At 35.9% G+C, this 24,090-nt stretch overlaps 1 protein-coding gene across 2 annotated transcripts in view; it reads left to right on the top strand.

Annotated features, from left to right (window-relative positions):
* EPHA5 (EPH receptor A5) overlaps nt 1-22,792 on the top strand; it is a 208,917-nt gene extending 186,125 nt beyond the window's left edge. For both annotated transcript variants that reach the window (XM_088134025.1, XM_088133984.1), the window contains exons 10-15: nt 815-876; nt 3,310-3,519; nt 4,776-4,925; nt 9,959-10,152; nt 12,452-12,607; nt 22,687-22,792. In XM_088134025.1, coding sequence (XP_087990151.1) covers nt 815-876; nt 3,310-3,519; nt 4,776-4,925; nt 9,959-10,152; nt 12,452-12,607; nt 22,687-22,792 — 878 coding nt within the window. The remainder of the gene's footprint in view (nt 1-814; nt 877-3,309; nt 3,520-4,775; nt 4,926-9,958; nt 10,153-12,451; nt 12,608-22,686) is intronic.
* The last annotated feature ends 1,298 nt before the right edge of the window (nt 22,793-24,090 follow it).

The following is a 24,090-nucleotide window of genomic DNA, read 5'->3' as shown; positions in this document are numbered from 1 at the left end:
CACACCAAATTTTGATTTGATTTGGATTTCTCTTCTGTTTGCTCACTTTGCATTTTGTAAATTGATAAACATAAACAATTACAATCTATATTTCTGAAAGCATTCTTACTTTACAGCATTTTTTCACACCTGCCTAAAACTTTTGCACAGTATTGTACATTTCACATGACTGTTACTTATAGAGAGAGAATGGTGAAGTTTTCACATTAACTCTTCTATTAGCAAATATGTGAATTACAAAAAAGGAATTGCATGCATAAGTTAGGAGAGACAGTTTAGCAACAAATCTTTTAAACCATCAATTTACCAGACTAACAGGGGAGATAGGGTATCAGTTTTAGCAGAATGTCAGTTAAACTAAATGGGATTTTATGCATGGATGTTTTACATATTTATGCATGCATAAATGACAAGTGACACTTTACATTTGCACAGAGGCATTTGCTACATGGGCAGATTTTGTCTGTTGCATCCAAAGCTCAATAAAACTGAAGTCTGTTAAATCAAGGGTTTATTGTTATAGAGGGATAAATGTGGATTGAACACCAAAAGAATGTCATCAGGAAACAGCAGCAAATCACGCTCTCCGGATGAATGCATGCATGCCATACATGAGGTTGCAAGTATGTTTTTGATGTCTTTTCATGTTATACTTCTAGGTGATTTTTTTTTTTTTTTTTGGCCCTCTTAACCTGTGTTATATATAAACAGCTGAAAAAAAGTAAAACTTTATGTTACATATACAAAAGCAGATGATTGGCCATCTGCTGTTCCAGAAGTTACAGGTGGTCAACTTTTGATTTTCTTTATCTAGGTAAACCAGTCATGATTGTAACTGAATACATGGAAAATGGATCCTTGGATACATTTTTAAAGGTAAGCTTCAAATGTACAGTATATGCATGTTGAGTACTAATCTCCCCTTTTATAAAGAAGTTTTTCCTGGAGAAAAAGAAATGTGGTTTTCTTTTAGAAATCATAAACTGAAGTCCCCTTCAGGTTAATCTCAACTGCTACTGATTTCATGGATTTCATGCAGTTTTCTTGACAACAGAGTAGAACTAGTTTAACATTGCTTGTCATGTTTTTGATTTTCCCAATGATAGCCTTGGCATTTGGTATTTTACATTCAGTGTTGCCTCCTATACAGTATGTTGACATGCATAAGGGAATAAACTGAAGCACTGTAATATGTTTGTGAGTACATGATATGAACATTAAGCAATCTGTAGAAGTTGTTCAGTTGGAGTTAATTATGCCCTTTTCCATCAATAATTTTCTTGAGTTGCAGTCTCACTTTTCAAGCCAGTTGTTGACAATGCTGGTTCAAAATCTGGATCCTGGTTGTGAAGTGCCAGTGGTAAGAGATCTCCAGAGGAGTTGCTTAATTCAACAAAAACAGTCTTGAGCAGTGTTAAAGTCAAACACATTTATCATGGAATACAACAGGACAGAATTTTGTCATTTACATATTTACTTCAAAAGTCCTTTTGGTTGTTTATAGTAAAGTGATATATCCCATGTTTGAACACGGCATTGGAAAAAACATTTGTAATTCTTTCTTAAATATTTTAATTGTTTCTCAATGTCAGCATCTTGAACTGAGCTGGATGTTAGTGGAGTTATTTCAGCCTAGCATAATGTGTTCTGAACCACTGGTGCCAGTTGGTGCTTGGGCTACTGTTTTCTGTGCCAACTAGTTTTGGGATATCTTCTTCCCACACTCTAAATAAGATGAAAGAACAAAAATAATTGTGAAGAGACTAGTCCTCTTTATCAAGGGCAGTTTACAGTAAATACTTCACTGTGGTTCACACACACTTCCTATTCTGTTCTTCTTTTAAAAATATCAAGTATGACTTTTGAGGTTTGCGTACAGTTCTTCCCGTGCTTGCTTTTCCTTTTTAGTATTTTTCAAACATAGCAAATGTAGCTTGATGTGATACTTCACAGATGTTTGTCTCAATAAATTCTGTCACTACTATTAAAATTGCCATTCCTGATTCTGCTTCATCAACATCCGTTGTGTTTTTCTCTGGTTTTTTTCCCTCCCATAATTACAGTGCTTCTCCTTCTATATTTTTTTCTGCTAATGAGTAATAATGTTTATTATTTTCTTTTGCCATTTTCGTCTTCCACTTTTTTGGAGATATTTGTGCTGCATTTAACTAACAGTTGATCAAAGTTTGTTATTAAAATCATCTGTGTTTTTATATTCACTCTATATTTCAGTGAAATGGAATGAAATGTATAAGCAAAAAAAAAAAATCTATGCAATTTGGACCTGCCCCAAATCAGCAAGGACCCACTTTACTAATACAAATGCCTGGATCAAAGAGTTGTGGTGTTAAAAGAACAAGAGCAACTGAGAACACTTCTATATGATGAGTCTCTGCCAGTGAAAAGCAGCTCTATAATTCTTCCAAAGATGTCAGTTGCACATGGAGATCTAAACTGCTTTGTTCTCCTAATCCAACAGTGATAAACTGAAACCACTATGAAGTTAGATTTGTGTGTTTGTTTTTGTGCTGTGGATCTGTTTCCCCATTAGAGGAATTCTTAACTCATCTTAACTTCAGGCCTTGTAAGAGAAATATTGATTTAACACCCTCCCTCAGTACCCCAGACAAAGTACAGGGATCGGTTCCCCCATTTTCTTTAACAGAGGACAAACTAGGGTACCAAACTCCAGGCTACTGGATTTATTTCTTTTCTTTCCCATTTGAGTGGAGTGGGAGTCAGGAAATTTGTCATATTGCAGGATTTGCAACAATCTGGGGTAGGACAGTGGTTTTTGCTGTTTGTTCAGTGTTTCAAATTGACAGAAGTTAAAATAATTGTGATGGACTTCTCAAGTCCTGGAAAAAAAATCTACAAAAGTTTGTGAAACATGACAAGTTCAGAATATCTTGATGTTCTTCCTTTTTCAGGGAAATGAGTAGCTGCTTCCCTACTGCATCAACAGTTTGAAAGTAATCAATCGAATCCCCACCGTAAAGAACTTCAGAAATAAATGGGGTGCTGAAGTAAATGTATCCAGTTGCCAAGATTTTTTTAACCTAAAACCCCTATTTCCTCTTCAATAAATCTGATTAGATTCTGTGAGAATCTGGCTTTCTTTGTGGTAAATGGCTGTGAAAAGCTTGATAGCAATCATGGATTGCCTTAAGTTGCTTCTAAAGGTTTGGAATATGATATGAAAATATCTTGTGATATTTCCAGCATTTACTTTTTCTCTAGCGGAATCAAGGTTTAGTCAGTTGCTTGACATTTCACTTCTTTAATTTTGTAATTTTGTACTTTTTACAGAAGAATGATGGGCACTTCACTGTAATTCAGCTGGTTGGTATGCTCCGAGGTATAGCATCTGGGATGAAGTATTTGTCTGACATGGGATATGTACATAGAGACTTGGCTGCCAGAAATATCCTAATCAACAGTAATTTAGTATGTAAAGTGTCAGACTTTGGACTTTCTCGAATTCTTGAAGATGATCCTGAAGCTGCTTACACAACAAGAGTAAGTTGCATGAACAACATCTATGTATTTACTGCAGAACCAAAAAACCTAATTTGGGACATTTCTTCAGGCAACTTGCATAGATTGTGCTATTACTCTAAAGTTTGGAGAATGGTCTTGAACCTGAGCTACCAACAGCCAGTTTTCAAAGCCTCTCTCAGCTTTGTAGAACAGAGGTGTCCTCTAGGATGAATATAGCAAAAATATAGTCACAGATCAGCAAAAACATAACAGGTTTTACAAAACCCTGACATCAAGTAAAGCTCCATAGTGTGAGCAATCTGCATTACTGAGCACCCATGTACCTTGTATGCAAGGACCATTGTACCTTGCCTCTCTTTCTATCCTGTCTTCTGACAACACATTATCCACATATGTGGTCCTATAGATCTTTCTTTATGTTGTATACTGTCTCTTCTCATGCACACACAAATTGGCTGCTCTCTATGAAGGAGATTAATTAAGGTCTAATTCTAACAATTTCTATTTCAGGGTAAAAATTCCCAGTTAGAATAGGATTGAATTGTCTCTTCAAGGAACAATGGGGTGATGTCACAGTACTGTGTCTGACACCATGTCATCAATGAATATCAGTAAATAAAATCCCAGCTATGCCTCTATCTTATGCTATCACCGAGAGCAACCATTTTTTAACATTTTCCTATTTTTACATATAATGCTTATTAAAGAATTGTTGAATTAAGTGCCAATATTTCTTTTTAAGACTGTGAGCATACAGATAATAGTTATGGGCTTGCCCTTTGCCATCTCCTTTTTTCCTTAAAATTTGAATTCAGAATTTGTATGTCATGAAGGATTTTGTTTGCATGTCCACCATACAGCCTTGACCTCAAAACTGTGATATGAGGTGTTTTATGTATATAACTCTGAAGTAAGCGGCTGACTTAAAGCTGTGCTGACTGCTTCTTGTTCGTATTTTCCTTCACCAGCTATGATGACCTAATTGAGATGTGAATTCCATTGTATCTTGATATACAAATTAAATTCAAATAGGCCTTTAGGACTAGCAATTAATAATCTATATGAAGGTATGTAAAGGATGTTTTATTTTAATTTCTATAGCCGCCCAGAGTCATGTGGTTATGATGGGTGGGTATAGAAATTAAAACAAACAAACAAATGTGATAATGTAGAAAGAGCCCCTCAGAACATTAGAAATTGTTTCCCTACCCATTCTCACTAGAAAATCCTTGACACACAGAAAAAACATGGTTGCAATTTTTTTTCCCCCCTAGGGAGGGAAAATCCCAATCCGATGGACAGCTCCTGAAGCTATAGCCTTCCGCAAATTTACTTCTGCCAGTGATGTCTGGAGCTACGGGATTGTGATGTGGGAAGTAGTTTCCTATGGTGAGAGACCTTACTGGGAGATGACCAATCAAGATGTAAGTACTTCCTTTTCCTTCTCTGTGTGAAAACTTGTTAGTCATCAAAGCAGGATGCCATATATATTCATTATTTTCTATTTTTAATCTTAAAGCCATAAATGTACAGTTACAGGTAAATCTCCAAAGAATCCATTCTGAAAATAATGTGGAATCTGCAGATGAGTGAAGATGGGAAGAGAAGGAAGAACTTAGCGGGTAAATAGTTAAGGTGCCCATATAAGGCACAGCAGCTGCTCTTGTGCTTTATTGCAATCTGTAATTCTGAGTGGTAAACATGAGATGCAGATTAAGCTACTATGAGACTCTGGGCTACCAAACAAAATGTGACCAAGACGCACAGAAGCATCAGTTGTCAGAATCAAATAATAATCCAGGTAGCCAAGCCTTAGCAGTACAGAACTTGGAGTAGCTCTCAGGGCTGGCATCACTGCTTGAATCCGTGGGTAACTATCTGTGATGCACTGCTGATGTCTCCCTGTAGAAAACTAAAGATCTGCCCCAGCACTCTAAGCAGGCTTGGATAGCTGGTTCTACTATTTGATATTTCTAATACTTTCCTGAAATTGAAATTGAAAAAGTGCTTGGAGCAGTACCTAGTGTTTTTGAGCAGTTTCCATTTATGCCCCATTTTATTTTTCCTGGGAGTAAGACATGTGGAAGTAGAATGTTTGTGTTTGGTTTTTCTTTCAAGTCTGAACCCTTTGCTTTTAGAATTGAGTTGTTGTCAGATCCTGGCCGTCTTTGTCTGGCTCGTCCTTGACAATGCATTTATTTCAGTTGCAACTGGGACTATCTTGAGGTCCATAAATAGAGACCACGAGGGAGGTGTTCACTCATGCATATCTCTATAGGGGTTTACTTTTTAATTCACTTAGGGTAGTTTAGAGATAAGATGCATGCAGTGATAGCACTGATTTGAGTACATATTTTAGAAAATCACAAGTTTACCACACGAGATATCAATATGCAAGAAATTACAAATATCTGTGAAGATTTCACACATCCCAGCTAGCCCAGCAGCTGTGTTTTAAAAAAAAAACACTCCCACTTTCTTTTTTTAATCTCTTTTGTTGCCAAGCCTTTCATTTCAGTAGCACAAACACAATTTCCAATAAAGTAAAACAACAAACCCAAGACGGATTCCCTTGGAAGAAACACTGTCATTCCATGAATAGTACTTAATTCAAGGTCCATCAGTATTATTTTTAGGGATGAAGGGCTGTCGTGGAATGAATACATTTTTATTACTCAGTCCAGAAACATTGACAGACTCCCACAGCTTAATCCTCAAGGGCTACGCATATTGCTAACCACTGAGATTTTTCTGCGGAAAGAGAGCAAGGTTTGATAGTGTTGAGCTGTCTGGATTTACATGAATGAGTCTTAGGACAATATATACACTCTCTATAACTGTGGATTAGTTTTGTCATTATTTTGTACCCTAACCAATAACTGCATGGTTCCTTATCACCTCCCTCTGAATATATATTAACAAATGGGCTAGTACAAATTAGTGATAGTTACTAAGTCCAGGTTTAGTCATTATTCTGGGTTAATTACTAATGAGTAAAAGGGTTGGATCTTTAGGGGTGCCAGTTAAGGTTCACATTGCCTGGGATGACAAGTAACTGAGCCTCCCATTTAAAATTATACCCTTTTGATATAATTTTAAGTTAATTGGTGTTCTTAAGGTACACTACATGTCTGATCTTGATCACTTTTGAACAGATACCCAAATAGACAATTTCACTTTTATTTTTCCAAAAGCATTTAAAACAACCAATGGCCTCTACTGTAATAAGCTAAAATACTTCTCCTTGAAATAATTGGATATTTTCCCCTGCCCACACTACTTTCTACATTAACAGCTCTATTATTTCTCAGCCCCTGCATGCCCAGACCATAGCAGAACATCATATGCATAGAAGGAACTATATAAATTATCAACATCATTTTTTACTCTTTCTCCCCCCATTCCCAGACAATCATGTAGAATCATAGGGTTGGAAGGGACCTTGGAGGTCTTGTAGTCCAACTCACTGCCCAGGGTAGAAATCCTCAGACAATCCCAGACAACTGGCTCTCCAAGCTTTGTTTGAAAACATCCAGAGATGGAGCAGCCAGGACTCCAGAAGGTAGGCTATTCCTCTACTTAATAGCTCTAATTGTCAGGAAATTCCTCCTTATTTCAGATTTGAATCTCTCTCTATAAAGCCTCCACCCATGGTTCTTGTCCTATCCATGGGCACTGTGGAGAATAAATCAACACCCTTTAAGTATTGGAAGATTCCTATCATGTCTCCCCTTTTTTTCTTCTTTAGGATAAATGTGCCCATCTCTTTTAACCATTCTTCATATGATTTAGCTCCCAAACCCCTCACCATCTTTTTCACTCATCTCTGCACTCTTTCCAGTTCCTTAGCATCTTATTTGTATTGTGCCAACCACAACTGGACACAGTATTGCAGGTGCAGTCTGACCAGCGCAGCATAGTCCAGAACTATCACTTCTTGCGATCTAGCTCTTTTGGTAGCTGTAGCATGCTGCTGGCTCATACTTAATCTGTGGTCTACCAGGGCATCCAAATCCTTCTCACAAGCACTAGTACTGAGCTAGGTGCCTCCTTTCTTGTACTTGTGCATCTGATTTTTCTTACCTATGTGCAGAATCTTGCAGAATCCTTCTTGCCATTGAACAGCATTTTGTTGGATATGGCCCAACATTCAAGTCTATCAAGATGCTTTTGAACCTGTAGCCTGTCTTCTGAGGTGTTAGCAATCCCCCCAGTTTTATGTCATCTGCAAATTTGATAAGCATCCCTTCTCTATCTCCTCATCTAAGTCATTTATAAAAATATTAACAAATATTTGTCCATGTGTGTATGTGTCTTCAGAATAATCTTTTCTATACTCTGACACTGTATTTTCCTTTCTCTTCCTCTAAATAAATCTCTAAATACATCTTGTCCTCTAATTACATTTACTTTGATTTACATTTTAATATTTTTTAAGATATTTGTTCCATGCAATTTATAATCCTTTCTGAATTCTCAGATGTCAAGAAAAAAATTATGTAGATTAGGGTTGTGTAATATTTGAAGAGGTGATTCAATTCAAAAGAAAATTGACTTAAATCACCTCTTTGAATTGAACCTGTGAGGCAATTTGAGAAATTGAATTAAGTACCTTGGAACTGCTTTGGAATGATTGTTTCTTTCTAATTTGGCTGAGTCTCCAGCATCGTTGCAGCTTTCTTTTCCTATATGGACAAAAGCTGAAAGAGTAGTTAATGGTGTCATGAGTTCCCTGATATTGACATGACTAGTAGGTCAATAAATGTTATTGTTTCTGTGAAAAATAATTATAAATAGTTGGCTGCGATAATAAAGAATTCTGTGAATTGGCTGTGGTCCAGAAAGAGGTAGCAACCTGATAGGCTGGAGTCAGATGCAAGCTGAGGGAGCGGAGAGTTGGCCATTGCTAACTGAGTTCTGAAGGGATGTTTCTCAGGCATTGTAGAGGTTGTGACTTTTTGTTTATTTATCTGTTTTCCTCTGAGGAGTAAAAGACTATTTTAATTCTTATAAAAAAAGGGATTGAGGGAAAGGCTTGGTGGATTCAGGAAATGAAGTCTAAATAAGGAAAAAATGTAATTTGGGGGGAAAAGTAATTTAAGACAATATATTTGTTTATGAAAGCTAGATATGAAGATTCTGCTGTTTAAAGCCCACTTATCTGTTTATTCTCTTTAGTAAGAAAAGTGAAATTAACAAGTCAAGTTAAAAAATAATTTAAGAAGGAAAAATAATTAAGCATTAAGAAAAAGAAGCTAAGTGATGACTGTGCTAAGGAAACACTACAACTTCTGTACACTCTATCTATCCAAATGTTTGCTATTTAAGATCTTGGTTTTGAAAAATCTGGAAGTTCTATCACACAAAGATTTGCATTTGACATCCTTCCATATTATTCCCAGAAGAGACTAACCTTGCCAATGAGCCATGCTAAGAAGTCTGCCAGCCTAAAGAAAAAACAAGTAGTATGAGGGTAGTGGACTTTGAGCCATTAATAAGAGCTTACTTTTTAAAGAATTTTTTAAAGTTTTTACATTTAAGTTGTAGCAGAACATTTTCTACCACAACTTAAATGTAAAAATTTCAACACAACTACTATACAGAAAAGAAGGATAACTGGAGGCTGCTGGATGGTCCTTTCCTCATTTCTTCTATCTGTCTTCAAAGAGGTGCAGGGCAAGAAATATTTTTCTTTCAGTGTTTAATTCCAAGTGAAATCTCTATGAATCCAGATAGTCTCAACAGCTGATTGTACAGTAGGAGTTTATCCATAGTTCCTCCGGTATCCTCCTTCCAGACCTCACCAATCACACAGCACTTGTGTCTACCACCACCACCACCGCCAACATTCTGTCTGTTTGTCATCAGGGACTAAGCACTATCTGTGCATGCACTGTTACATAGCAATGTCCATGATTAATTTTTCTTTCGCATAGAAAAAATCTCTGCCATTATGCAATTCCAATTGCATTTCCTCACACCACTTTTTTTTTAAACTAGAAGATCTGTTCATTAATCTCTTAGTGTCATCTACAGTCGTGCCTTTTCAATTCCATAAATTCACTTAACAAAAGCAAACCAAAAAAAACACACACAAGGGTTTTTTGTTTGTTTGTTTGTTTGTTTTTGCTTATCTGAGAATCAGTGGATTTGGTAGTTCTTGATATGACTAATATTTTGCTGGATTCTAATAGGGTCCTTCCAAGGTCAAGAAATCAGGACTATAATGTAAATTTATATTCCATCCTTCTTACATGAAACTTCAAATAGCATGGATAGATTTTTCTAAGTATATAGCTTTTTGTATCTTCATTTGTGTAGACTTGATGTTATCAGCAGAAACATGGTCTGAATGTTTCAACAATTGAAATCTGTCTGTTGCATTTTCAGAAGAATCTTGATTAAAGTAATTTTTATTAAAGAAGAATGTTCAGGAATTTGCTTTGTTTTTCCTTAGGTGATTAAGGCTGTTGAAGAAGGTTATCGTTTGCCAAGTCCCATGGACTGCCCAGCTGCTCTCTATCAGCTAATGTTAGATTGCTGGCAGAAGGACCGAAATAGCAGACCCAAATTTGATGAAATAGTCTGCATGTTGGAGAAGCTCATTCGGAATCCCAGCAGTCTGAAAACATTGGTGAATGCATCAAGCAGGTATAGAATCATAAATTCATGCTATGCTATCCTTCTATCATTGATGCTAGACTTCTCTAGTTTGATGAAATATCTGAGTTTTTGAATATTGTTAAAATACTAGATACAAACTGTTTTTCTAATTTGGAAAGAGATGGTACACAAGTTGTTGCCCTTAGTTATTTCACGTTTACATGTGTTGTTCTGAAACAGAAGTGGGGAACCTAGAAATCATGAGCTACAGTACATGCAGGCTCCTAGAACCATAGCATCCCAAACCTCATGGCAGGAATATGGCAAATTTCAACAGCTTTTTTGAAAAATGAAATCAAGGTTAAAGTAAATGGATAAAGATTTTATGACCTTTAATATGTATATTTTGCTTTTTGAAAACAAATTTCTTTAAAAGAATCTATTCTTTTTACTTTCACAAAATGTGGCATATTTACAAAAGTGGCCCCATTTCAAAGAACTAATAATTCTTTAGTAGTGAGGAACAGAGTTTATAGCAAGTTTGAGAATTCACACTCTTAGTTATAATTATGTTACAGTAAAAATAGGAATAAGTTAAAAGAGGAAGGTAAAGGATGTTTAAAGAAACTTAAATATGTTTTATTGGTTGAATTGACAACAATGATTTGTTAATGGGCATCTAATCTAAATCCTAATATCCTAATTTAGTATGAAGATTCTAGTAAGGATAGAAAACCTAAAGCCATGAGATGATTTTAAATCACAGGTTCCAGCAACACAAGCCAACATGTCCAATAATACAGATTATGCAAATTGTAGTTCATAAAAATCAAGAGGGCTATAAGTTCACTGTCCTTGGATTATAGATTGTTGCAGTTAAAAATGGGGATGTATTTAACAACTTTAACAAATAAACCATAGGGGTTATTGAAAACCCAATCCCTATGGTTTATTTGAAAATGAAACAATGACTTGAGTTTTTTAACGTTATGGTAACTACAACAAACATTTATTGTAATTATTTTTGTATCTGATTGCAAAAATAATGTTGTCAGCAAATCTGTCACACCTTTCTTTTAAGCTTTTTTTAAACAAAGACTCAAAGGATTTTTTTTAATGTGCAGGGTATACATATTCCTCTGTGCCCTTAGTCTTCTTTATTCCCATTCTTTCCTCTCTTTCTCCTTCTCCTTCTCTTTCTCCTATTCCCTTCCTTTCTGTATTTTCCTACTCAAAACATTCCAAAGTAGCCCTGTAACCTGTATATTCCAGTAATTGTTTTCCAATTAATTACATCACCTGGATATTGCAATTTAGTGTAATTCCTTTAGAAAATTGATGGCTATGGCTAGCAATCCAAAATGATGGTATTAGTCGAAGAAATCTGTTTGGAAACTCATAACAATTTATGTCAATATCAGCACTTACTAAACACATCAAATGGAATGCAATGTATATTGAAAATGTGCTATATTCATCTTGATGGATGATGAATTATTTTATTTTGTTTATTACATTTATAAGTTCTCTGAATTTTAAGAACTCTAGGAGATAAATAGGAGCAATGGCTATAGACCCAATGTAATAGCTTGTTCTGCTGCAGCTTTGAAAAGAAAGATATATAAAATATAAAAGCCAGAAATATAGGAACTGTCTAGCTCTCTGCCTATTTAGTAGGTCATCACTGTCATTAGTTAGTCTTTGCAATGTTTTTGATAGGTGAAATAGGGAAGATTGGGACTAAATGGCATCACTCACTGTTAATGTTCTCAGTTTGTCTGTATATCAGCCAGGTACGAAAATTAGCTGCCAATGTTACAGTATCATCACATTATAATTTTAATGGGTGAATTCACTTGAGAAAAAACACCAACCCCAAAAAATCAAAGATGTTTAACCATGAAAAGGTCACAGCCCTTGATGTTTGTCATTGTTTGATGCCCCCTGTTTTTATTCTGTGGGTTTTGTTAGCAGAGTATTTTAGTCTGGGCTGCCTGTTGATTTCATGTTTCTCATTATTATTATTGTTGTTGTTGTTGTTAGTTTTGTATGCCACCCAGAGTCCACTGGAGTTGGGCGGCCAATCAATTTAAATAAATAAATAAAAATAAAAGGGTAGGATTAAAGACCAGGGAGGAAAAAATGAAGCCTCCTGAAATCAACCAGTAGAATATTTATATACCTGCCTGTAAAGTAAACCTTTGATATCATTAGGTACAGAAGCTAATCTTGGGCATTTTCAGGGTTACTGGACAATTCTACTTGCTGGTCTTTCTCCATGTAAAACAATCTTACATCCAACTTTTTTTTAAGATTGTCTTAATGTATACCTTGGTTTCTCTTTTAGAGTTTCAAATTTATTAGGGGAACACAGCCCACTTGGAAATGGTGTCTACAGATCTGTAGGTGAATGGCTGGAAGCCATCAAAATGGGACGGTACACAGAGATTTTCATGGAAAATGGATACAGTTCCATGGATGCTGTGGCTCAGGTGACACTGGAGTGAGTAGAATTCCTGATCATTTCCACTGATATAAGGGAGAGCACTTTTGGTTGGAAGCCAGTTAGGAGTAAAGGTAGAAGACAATTGGAAGCATTTAAGATTTTTTTTAACATTGCAATTTGATTCTGGGGAAAACTCATTTATATCCTATATAAATGATAGCATATCAGAGATAGAATTTATTTATGGGTATCACAGTTGTTGAAAAGATATCATTAGCAACTTTGCACTAATAAATGATCATGTGACATTGACCATTTCAGCAGCATGCCAATTTTGGCATAAGGTGTGTCCTGCTTTTCATATAACAAAGGTTCTTTCATCCTAACTGTACATGGTGTAACTGTAATTTTTCAAGGAAAAAAAAGTCTTGACTGTATAAGGATCTCAGAAAACACGCACACACACACACGCACAGAGGAATAATCCCACCTCACAAATAATTTTGGAGCAGATCTAATAACTTATTTTCTCTAGGTTTGCTACTCTGCAGTGGGTTATAGTGATTGTTTTCACTCAGGTTCTCATATTTCCAATCTTAAATTCTTTCCAGATTGTTTTTTTCTTTAAACATTCTGAAAAAAAAATTGTGTGTGTGTGTTCATATTCAAAGATATTTCTCCAATTTTATTGCATTTTTTGTGACACACATTTTTTTTTTAGTTTCAAGTTACATTATGACATTTGAGGAAATTTCAGCATATATCAGTTCCAGTCTATGTCTTGATTTAGGGAATTCAAACCAGATAAATTCAAATTAAAATTTGAGCAGAATGAATATTTCCCCTGTCCTTGTACAATGATATGAGACAAGTTTGTGTTATGAAGATGGGAATATATTTCTCCTTTACAATGATACAAAAATAAAGGAAGGCCACTGCAAGGGGAGAAGCTTTCACTTAGCTCTACCTAACTTGAGTGACTTGACACATTCTAGACTTAAAAAGAAAAGCCTCTTTTTCTCTTGAGATCTCTATGAAAACAGAGAAAGGGTCCAATAAGAAAACCTGTGCCATGAACATCCCTGACAGAAGAGTAGCAAAAACCTGAAGAACATTCCTGACCTATATTTAAGAATGACAGAAGCAGGAGGATCTCACTTTTGCCCTCCTCCAAACTGACAAGACCTTGATTGAAATGCAGGCAGGTCAGAGGTCTTGACTGAAACATGGCAAGAAATATAATCCCTTCTCTTAAAGACAACTTTGCCAGAATTTCAGACAGTGAAGTGTGGGAAAAGGAACTCAGTATTTATTTATTTATAGAAAAAATAAATTGTGAAATTGACAGTGGTCCTTTCCCCCACCTCCCTATAAACAGACTTACTGCAGTTCCTCTAGAAAAATGGCAACAGGACTTAATAAATGCCTTCATTTCCTCTGGCTTCTCTGGACTCCAAACTGTAAAAAAATGCTTGTCAATTTCATCTATGTTGTGTTGGCTTTTTAAAAAAGAAATGATTTGCACTGTACTGTTGGTCTGCACACATCCCTCTTAAGCACAAAATCCTCTCTTCTCAATGCTTGAGGATGCAAATAAATCCTTTTGGCTGTACTGGAGATCTTCAACAAACTGCTGTCCAGTTAAAAAGTATATGATTTCCTTTATTTGTTTGTTTATTATTGGTTTGTTTACTTTAACATCAGAGGACTTCTTCACAACAGCAGAATGAAAATTAGGACAGAAACAATCTCCCTTCCTGTGTTGTAAATTGTGGAATGTGATGAATGTGCCATAACTCCCTGGCTGTGCTTGAATACTTCACCTTCCCTGTACCTGTGTCAGCTGTTTCAATATTTTTCATTTGTTTCTAGAGTGTTTTATTGGATAATCTCAGATCCTGTTATGGTTTCATATCTAATGACAGTTGTCAGTTCTCACAATGAACATATAGTACAGCTAGGGTTTACAAATGCTTCCACCTCTTTAGGATCAAATATAGCAGAACTTCCTTTTAGAAAATGTCTTAACTATGAAAAGGAAGTAAGAAACATATGACATATTATTATATTCCACACTAGTGTTATAAATTTGGATTTCCCTGATATTCTCTTGTCTGTTGCATATGTGTCAGCCCCCATAAGAATTTAAGTCAGATATGTCTTGTATTTTTACAAAAAAAATTCTATTTGAATCCCAGGAAATAACAAGAACTTCAAACTGCCTATTTACATTTCTTTTAAATAATATGAACATTAATTTGTGCCTCGGCATTTCTTTAGCATTTATTATAATTTTGATACTCGATGTTATGTTTCCCCTTGGATGATATAAAAAAGGTTATTTTTTTAAAACCATGCCCCAGAGATGGTTTCAATTTTTTTCACTTGTCTTCTTTGTACAAACTAACACAAGTACACAATATTATCAAAATATAATGGGATTTCGGCTTTTTTTTTTTTTTACATAGATTTACAAGTACAAGTGCTTAAACCCATTTGGAATATTCTGTCCCTTGATTGAATTAAACTTGTGAAGCACTATTCTCTGCTGTTTTAGTGAAGTTCTCATCCTCAGGTTTTAAATGGTTTACTTAAAATTTAGTCCAGTTGGTTTCATGCTCCATGCAATATGTATAGAATATGATTATAAAGGAGCTCATACCAGTGGAATTTTCTATGAGGTCAGAGTCAGAACCATGGAGAAAAGGTAACAATATTCTGTTAAAGTTTACTCTATACCATAAGGATGTAGATTATGTCTTATAGAGACTGAAGGTTTCTTCCATATTCTACTTTCCTCCAACCCGGTGCCTTTGAAATTGTGTCTACAAATCCGAGAATTCTGATACCTGTAGTTTTCTGTGTGCAGGCCTCAGGATCTTTAGGAGTTTTTGATGTATTCAACCAAACTACAATTCCTAGAATTCTTGGTGAAAGTCAAGAATATTACATTTGTGTAGTATAAATGTACTCTAAGAGAAATTAGATTGTTGATGTGGTTCGAGCAGAAAATTAAGATAAGATCTGGGCTGAACTGGGCTGAATAGTTATAAAATGAAGATTCCAGATTTCTCTTTCTCCATATTTGTGTCACCAGTTTCTGTAGTCTCACCATGAATATCACAGAATTTACCAAAAAACCCTTTTTTCTTTCATTTTCTACTCTAGTCATATAATAAAACAAATATTGTATGGAAACTATTCATAGATGAAATATTAAGACTGCATCATTCTGCTGATCCATCTGAAACTATTCTGTCCATAAAGCCATAAGAATGAAAGGGATATGTTATGCTACCTTACATTAAAGTCCTGGCTCTGACACACCCCTAAATGAGAAAGATTGTTCAGATTATCCTTCTTCAGACTGCCAATAAAGGTTCACATTTTTAATGCTCCTGCCCTAAGTTCCCTGAAAATGGAATGTAAGCACTTCACAGAAAAGGGATGCTTGGCATCTTCTTGTAGTCTTATAGTCACCAAGTTACCCTCTTCCATATGAAATGTTATAGACTCTTCTGTCACATCAGCCTGCTGCATATATAAACCAGGCCCTAGTTTGGGTTAGACTTCCTGGAAGCCAAAGTCAAAGATGACTAAGGACAGAGTTGTGTTCTCACACTATTCTTGTTCAGCATAGTGGAAGTTGTGCAAAACATGTGTATATCTCTCTCAAGTTTCTGACAATTGATTCCTGTATTGAGTAAGGGATTGGACTCGGTGGTTGAAATGGCCCCTTCCAACTCTATTCTTCTATGAATTCTGGAAAGATTTGAAAGCCATGCCTTCCTCTTTTCCTCTATTTTGGAGGCTTATTCACCGTAGAAGAATTTTCACCTAGACAGATTTAGTAGCAGTTGAATATATCTGGCATCCTACATTAAGCCTCCTATCAGTCTACCTTAAAACAAACCACCCTAACTTTGCTAGGAAATTTATTATCACCATCAGTATCTTTAATTTATTCCCTCCATTACTCCTATCATAAATAATGTCACTTTTAAAATTCATCAGCTATAATTTTTGTAGCTCAGTTTTACTGTGGGCAAAATCCATGAAGCCCATTTTAGACATTGAAGTATAAGGAAAAATAGATAAATCAAAGCTCACTTATGTGCTTTCTTAATCACATGAGAATGTATTTGAAGCCTGACTGGATTATCTGATGTAGAAAAAACATTCAACTAGTTGATTAATGAAATTCCTAGATTATTATATTTGTATACTTCTTAGTCCATACCTGTATGTTGTAAAATACAGTTTCATGTATAAACGCTGAAAAAAACAAAGCAAAATTATTATCAGTTAGTTAATAAGTTGATCTTTATTGCAAACTCAAATGACAGCAGAAAAACAAAAGCAAAAAAACCCCCATTGTAACAGAACAAAATATTACAATAAAAACTCAAACTTATTAATAAATGAGTAATTGTTTCATTTGATACAATTGCACCATCTTCTGGATTAGTCAGTCTCTATGTAGAAAAAAGTGGGGTTACACAGCCCTCCCTGTCATTGAATCATAGAGTTGGAAAGGGATATTTAGGCCATCAACCCCTTGCTCACAATGAAAATCTAATTTAAAGCAAACCAGACAAATGGCTGTCTAACCTCTATTTGAAATCATCATGTTTAACTAAAGCTCTTGCTGAATTTCTCAAATGCTTCCTAGAACAAAAGAGACCATGCCAATTCACTCTGAATGTTGTTAAGAATAAATTTTAGCAGCAGCTTCAAGAAAAAGCATGGGCCATTCAAAGGCTTCACATTATTTATACCAGCTGACATCTTGAGAACATGGTTGGATGGAAAAATGAGAAGAGCACTTCATCTATATATGCATCTTTATTCTAAACCCAAAATAATTTTCAATTATCCAGAAAATGATAGGTTGTGGTTAACTATTTAGAAGAAGAAAGAAACCTGGGAAATGTTTGGGTTTGAATGTGTTGTAACATGTTTACCAGGGTTGAGTATTCATACTGTTCCAGAGCTGGGACTTGGGGAGATCAGATGAAATCAAAACTCAGCACTTCAAAATAGATTTCACCATTCAAGATGGTTTAAAATTCATTATCTGATTTTGCTGGTTTCCCAGAACTTTATCTTGAAATTTGAGCCCAGGCAAGAAACAGGTTGAAAATTACATAGAAAAAGAAAAATAGTCTGGTTCTTACAAATGACCCTAGCCTCTGTGAAGGCAAACCTTTGTGTTTGCCATGAACTAAACAGGTGAGCAAGGAAGAAGTTGCCTGTACCAAGATTTTTAAGACTCTATGGCAGTTTGAGTGGGAAACTCTAAGTGTGAGTGGCAAACTTAAGATTCCTTCAAAGGACCATGTTGCCTCATAAAGAATACTGAGTTGTTTGAAGTTATTTTAAATTCTCCAGTCACAACCTGAGTCTCCTCAAACAATCTGAAAATCTTGGTGGCTTTCTTTCAGTTGTCTGTTCCGAACCCTGCCAGCCAGCAAGGCCTTGTTCAAATGTACGTTCTCAAAAGTGCTGCCTTTTGAACGTAACAAATTGAAAAAAAGAAATGGGTCCCATAGCAATTGCCCCAAGTCCTGTGCTCTGTTCCAGATGCTTCTTCCATGGCCTGACAACCAGTGTGTTCCAATATTATTGTTGCCATGTAGTTCTAATTCTAGCAAAAGAGATGGATCCCGTTTTCTACCTGTGCTTCCATCTGGATTATCAGACTGTTCCCACAGGAAAAAGAACAACTATTTTCTAACCTTATGGACAATCTCTGGTGACTTTGAGTGCCAGAACAACCCTCAAGAATAGCTAGCTAATGAGACTGGCCTCTTAAGTTGCATACTTGGCTGGACTTTAATGGCTAACAACAAAAGGTGGACTTCATCACATCTCCCTTTTGAAAGATACATACTCACTGAATCTCAGGACACCTTGTTGCTTGTCATCCAGTGGACGGCTCTGAAAATTTGTAACAATATGTGTGTGTGTGTGTTGTGTTACATTGTAATCGTTCTATTTTTCCTTTAAAATAAATGTTTGTTTATAATAAAAAAGTCCCTTTATGGAAAAAATATCAAGAATTCACCGGCTCTTGCTTTTTATTCCTTACTCTTCATCTGGTGACATGGTATATATTTCAAAATCAATTATGATGCCATGCTGCTTTTGGAAAGGGGATAAACAACAAGAGCAGATGAACATTTTAGCCCCCCCCCAAACAATTGAAGACTTAATTAACTAAACTATCCCACCCACTCTATGAGCATCCCTGAAAATATCAAAATGCTATCATTTCAGGTACAGGATCTTAATGCTTTCCTAATCTGCATGAAGTGCAGATAACAAGTTGTGAAAATAAAGCCTTTTTAAAAAATATGTAGAGTTTTGCAGTCATGCTGACTACCTTTAAAAGTATATTAATTATCAAAAGCAACATGAGTTTGCTTTACCATTTTTTGTTCCAGGACTTGGTCATATTGACAACAGTATGACCAACAGTACAATAAACCTTCTTGGGGAAAGATGCAAAAGCTGCAATTTCTGAGTCTTACTCAAGCAGTACATGATTCTGTAATTGTAACTCAAACAGAATATGCTTCTGTAATCACAATTAGCAGCTCTGGTAAATGGGGTAGGGTGTCCTTGTTTTTTCATCAAGACTTGAACCAACAGGTGGATACCTTTAAAGAATCTTTATAGAGTTTAGCCTTAGTAAGGAAGAAAAATGGAACAACACCATTGTCACAGAAAACATATATTAATGACTATTCCATTGCTTAATTGGGGTTGTATTACTTTTCACATGACTCAAGCATATATAGTTTTAATACTATATTTAATATTAAGTGTGTTCAAAACTTATTTCTACCATAAATTAAGTATTCCTTAGACAATCTATAATACTCTGATATTACCCAACTCTACACTACTATGTCAATACATGATAACATTCAGGTATGGGGGGAGAAGGCTGGATTAAGGACACATATATTCACAACCAGTTTTCTGCTCCAAATTTCTCCCTTTAATTCTGCTCTTATATTCAATCTCTCTTTAGCAAGTCTTGTGGTTTGTGGGATAGCTGCTTAGAAGATACTACTGGGTGATAGGAAGTCTTTAGCTGGCCCTGAGGACACTGCCAAAGGTGGCTCTTACAAAGAAGCAATATATGTGGATGTATGTGTGTGACAGCGTATATACATACACCTACAGAAATATACACAAAAACACATGTATTTAAAAAATGTTATCCCACTCTTCAGCCAGAGTAAAGATTGCAAGCAAGTAGATAGATAGATTTGTTTCTTCATTCTGTAGAAGAAGGCAAGTGTTGCTTTCATATACAGTACTGTGCAAAAGTTTTAGGCAGGTGTGAAAAATGCTGTAAAGTAAGAATGCTTTCAAAAATATATATTGTAATTGTTTATGTTTATCAATTTACAAAATGCAAAGTGAGCAAACAGAAGAGAAATCCAAATCAAATCAATATTTGGTGTGACCAACCTTTGCCTTCAAAACAGCATCAATTCTTCTAGGTACACTTGCACACAGTTTCTGAAGGAACTCAGCAGGTAGGTTGTTCCAAACATCTTGGAGAACTAACCACAGATCTCCTGTGGATGTAGGCTGCCTCAGATCCTTCTGTCTCTTCATGTAATCCCAGACAGACTCAATTATGTTGAGATCAGGGATCTGTGGAGGCCAAACCATCACTTCCAGGACTTCTTGTTCTTCTTTATGCTGAAGATAATTCTTAATGGCATTGGCTGTAAGTTTGGGGTCATTGTCCTGCTGCAGAATAAATTTGGGGCCAATCACATGCCTCCCTGATGGTATGGCTTGATGGATAAGTATCTGCCTGTATTTCTCAGCACTGAGGACCATTGATCCTGGCCAAATCTCCAACTCCATTTGCAGAAATGCAGCCCCAAACTTGCAAGGAACCTCCACCATGCTTCACTGTTGCCTGCAGACACTCATTATTGTACCACTCTCCAGCTACAGCCAAATATTTCAAACTTGGACTCATCAATCCAGAGCACCTGCTGCCATTTTTCTGCACCCCAGTTCCTATGTTTTCATGCATAGTTGAGTCGCTTAGCCTTGTTTCCACGTCAGAGGTATGGCTCTTTGGCCACAGATCTTCCATGAAGACTTCTGGCCAGACTTCTCTGGACAGTAGATGGGTGTACCTGGGTCCCACTGGTTTCTGCCAGTGCTGTGCTGATGGCACTGCTGGACATCTTCCAGTGTCAAAGGGAAGTAAGCATGATGTGTCTTTCATCTGCTGCATTAAGTTTCCTTGGCCGACCACTGCATCTATGGTCCTCACCATTGCCCATTTCTTTGTGCTTCTTCAAAAGAGCATGAAAAGCACATCTTTTAACCCCAGTCTGCTTTGAAATTTTTGCCTGGGAGAGACCTTGCTGATGCAGTAGAACTACCTTGTGTTATATTGTTGTGCTCAGTCTTCCCATGGTGTATGACCTGTGACATGAAACTGTCTTCCACAGCCTCACCTTAGTAGCAGAGTTTGGCTGTTCCTCACCCAGTTTTAAACCTCCTACACAGCTGTTTCTGTTTCAGTTAATGACTGTGTTTCAACCTACATATGAAATTGATGATCATTAGCACCTGCTTGGTATAATGGTTAATCATACACCTGACTCTAATCCTACAAGTTCCCTGACTTTTTGCAAGTGTACAAAGTGTGCAAGTGTAAGAATTAATGCTATTCTGAAGCCAAAGGGTAGTCACACCAAATATTGATTTGATTTAGATTTCTCTTCTGTTCACTCACTTTGCATTTTGTAAACTGATAACCATAAACAATTGCAATATATATTATTGAAAGCATTCTTACTTTACAGCATTTTTTCACACCTGCCTAAAACTTTTGCACAGTACTATATGTATATTTATATGTATACATATATATATTAGAAAAGAGGCTGAAGAGAGGAAAAACAATTATTTGTGAAATAGTAACTTTTGTAATGACCAGCAGGAATGAAAATAGCCTAGAGAAAAGTATCCAATGGAACTGATTTTCCACTAGAGATAGCTCTGTTGCTCTTGTAGTTTGTATGTAGTCACTATATGCAGCTCACATTTTTCCTTCATAAAGTTCTCAGAAGAATAAATGTACAAGAAGTTCCAGAAAGTCAGTTTTTGGTTTTGTTTTGTTTTTGTTTTTGCAGTCAATAACTGCATATGCATGTAATTGACCAGCTTCTGGGGTGTGATCTTTGGTTTTCCCTAAAATCTGCCTTACAACAGTAAGACCACTGTTCTGTCTAAATCATATTGTGTACATAACTGGCAGGGAGCTACAAACCAAAACTTGACAAAAAAGCTTGCAGGCTTCATCAGATGCTGCAGTCTCCAAGATTTCCCTTAACTTGAAACGCTGCCCTGTCCTGCTGTCTATGACTGGATTACATTTTCATGTTCCTCTTGACTTGGGCTAATGAAGGCTTCATTGGGTGGGTGAAGTGAATCTACCAGTTGAAATAAGCAATCCAACTCCCCAAGGCACAGGAAAAGAAAGAATAATGGAAACACTCATGCCTGGCTTGTTCCTCTTACAGGAGGGAGCACTGTTCTGTTCTCTATTCATGAGGAAGGGTAGCCCTAGAAATTGCACAAAAATGGGCTCAGATGTCCCAAGTCAACCTCCTTTTCTACAGAGTGAAAAAGCATAAAACATGAGAATCAAGAGCTAAAGCTTTTACTGGACTGTTTGTATCTGTCACTATGAATATTTCTCAACAGCAAAAATATTTTCACCGGATTTATTTTTTGGTGGGGGGAGGGTGAATATAACTGAACTATGTTGATGGCTTAGTAGAAAAATAATTTACTCTCCCTTTTCTATACCCACTCACTTTTCTCACATTTCTTGAGTTCAAGAAAAGCTTTCCCATTTGATACTGCCTCAGAAGTAGTAAGAAATCATGTCATCTTCTGATGGTCTTTTTCTTTTTTCAAAGGAAAAAAAGATTTCAAAATAATGCTTATGATTTTCTGAACTGCTTTAAGTGATGTAACTTGAAAACGTGGATATTCAAAACAGACACATACGTGGTTGATCAAGTACAGCCAACATCTCAGTGTATCAGCCTTTGGAATCAACATGTGCTTTCTTCATACAGGGATTTGAGGCGTCTTGGAATCACACTTGTTGGGCACCAGAAGAAGATAATGAACAGCCTTCAAGAAATGAAGGTCCAGCTGGTAAATGGGATGGTGCCACTGTAACTTTTTTTTTAATGACTATCACTTTTTAAAGTGATCAACCTTGCACTTTTAAAACTTAAACCTGACATTTATTTTAACAACAACACAAAAAGTGAAATTCTGTGATTTTTATAATGCAACAGAGGAACATTGGCCTCAGCCACATAATTTATTATCAGTGTTATAATCTACTTCTCTGTGACTTCATTTTTAGGTAAATTAATGTCCATGAACAGCAGAAATAGATATATACCATATATGTGGCTATAATCATTTTTGTCTGCTTCAACAACAAAGCCTTTCTATCGCATTTTGGCTGTTTATGGAGTGTACATCTATACATCTATATATGTATAAAGATATATATATATATATATATTGCACCTTTTTTTAAAAGAAGCTGAATATGGTAACCCATGTTAATACTTCCAAGGATTTACTTGAATAGAAATATTTTCCATCCATTTGACGGCTTACAGAAAAGTACAGTTTCCTGAGGTTTGCTTCAAGTCTTAAGCATTGATGGAAGAATAATGAAGAGCAATATTAGACTATTTCTTGACAAGAGAGTTCTTGTTTTGTATATTTTTAAGAATGCTGCTGCTCTACAGCAATTAAGCCCTAAATATCACTATACACACATTCCTTGATGAACGTCCAATGCAATACTGGGTGTGTGTATTTTGTCTTTCATTTCTTTTTATAGGTGGGAGACTAACCCGTCTTTAATACAATGTTTGCAGATAGTATTGCCCATATATGGGACATCGTATTTTTCATATTACTTGCTTGTGTTTTTAATGCTGTTTTATTATAACATAGGTATATTTGACATTCGCGGAATATTAATTATTAGCTTCTGAATTCAGCTTCCTGAGGAATCTCTAGCTGTTTCCCCACTGGTCACTGCTAGCATCACCCAGCCTTCATTAAGGTGATCAGCCTAATGATTGGTGCATCCAGAAGACAGTATAAGTGACTATTGGGAAAGTAGCCTGTGTTTCTCGGAGGGAGAGAGAACATCCATTATTTCTTGTGCTTGAAAATGTTTGAACAATGTTGAATGAGAGAGAAGAGGTAGCTTCATAAGATTTCTAGGAGACAGTGGTGGGTAGAAAACTCCACTTAGTTTTCTGTCTCTTCTCAAATCAGAATTGTTTATGCACAATAACTCCGATGTGCATCTCTATTGTATAAATTTCTTGGCGCATAATTTTAAGCACAAAATACATACTGCTTCTGTAGCACCAGGAAATTTTTATTTTTTGCATTTTAATACCACAGGTCTTTCCTAACCTATATTAGTATTGTATTGGAAA

Source organism: Python bivittatus, unplaced genomic scaffold, assembly GCF_059951505.1.
Source record: "Python bivittatus isolate LINGU-HERP-01145 unplaced genomic scaffold, Pbiv_v1 ctg000000_np1212, whole genome shotgun sequence".
In the NCBI taxonomy this organism is placed as follows: domain Eukaryota; kingdom Metazoa; phylum Chordata; class Lepidosauria; order Squamata; family Pythonidae; genus Python; species Python bivittatus.
Note: the sequence above shows the minus strand (reverse complement) of the source record. Positions and strands in the feature narration are given on the sequence as shown.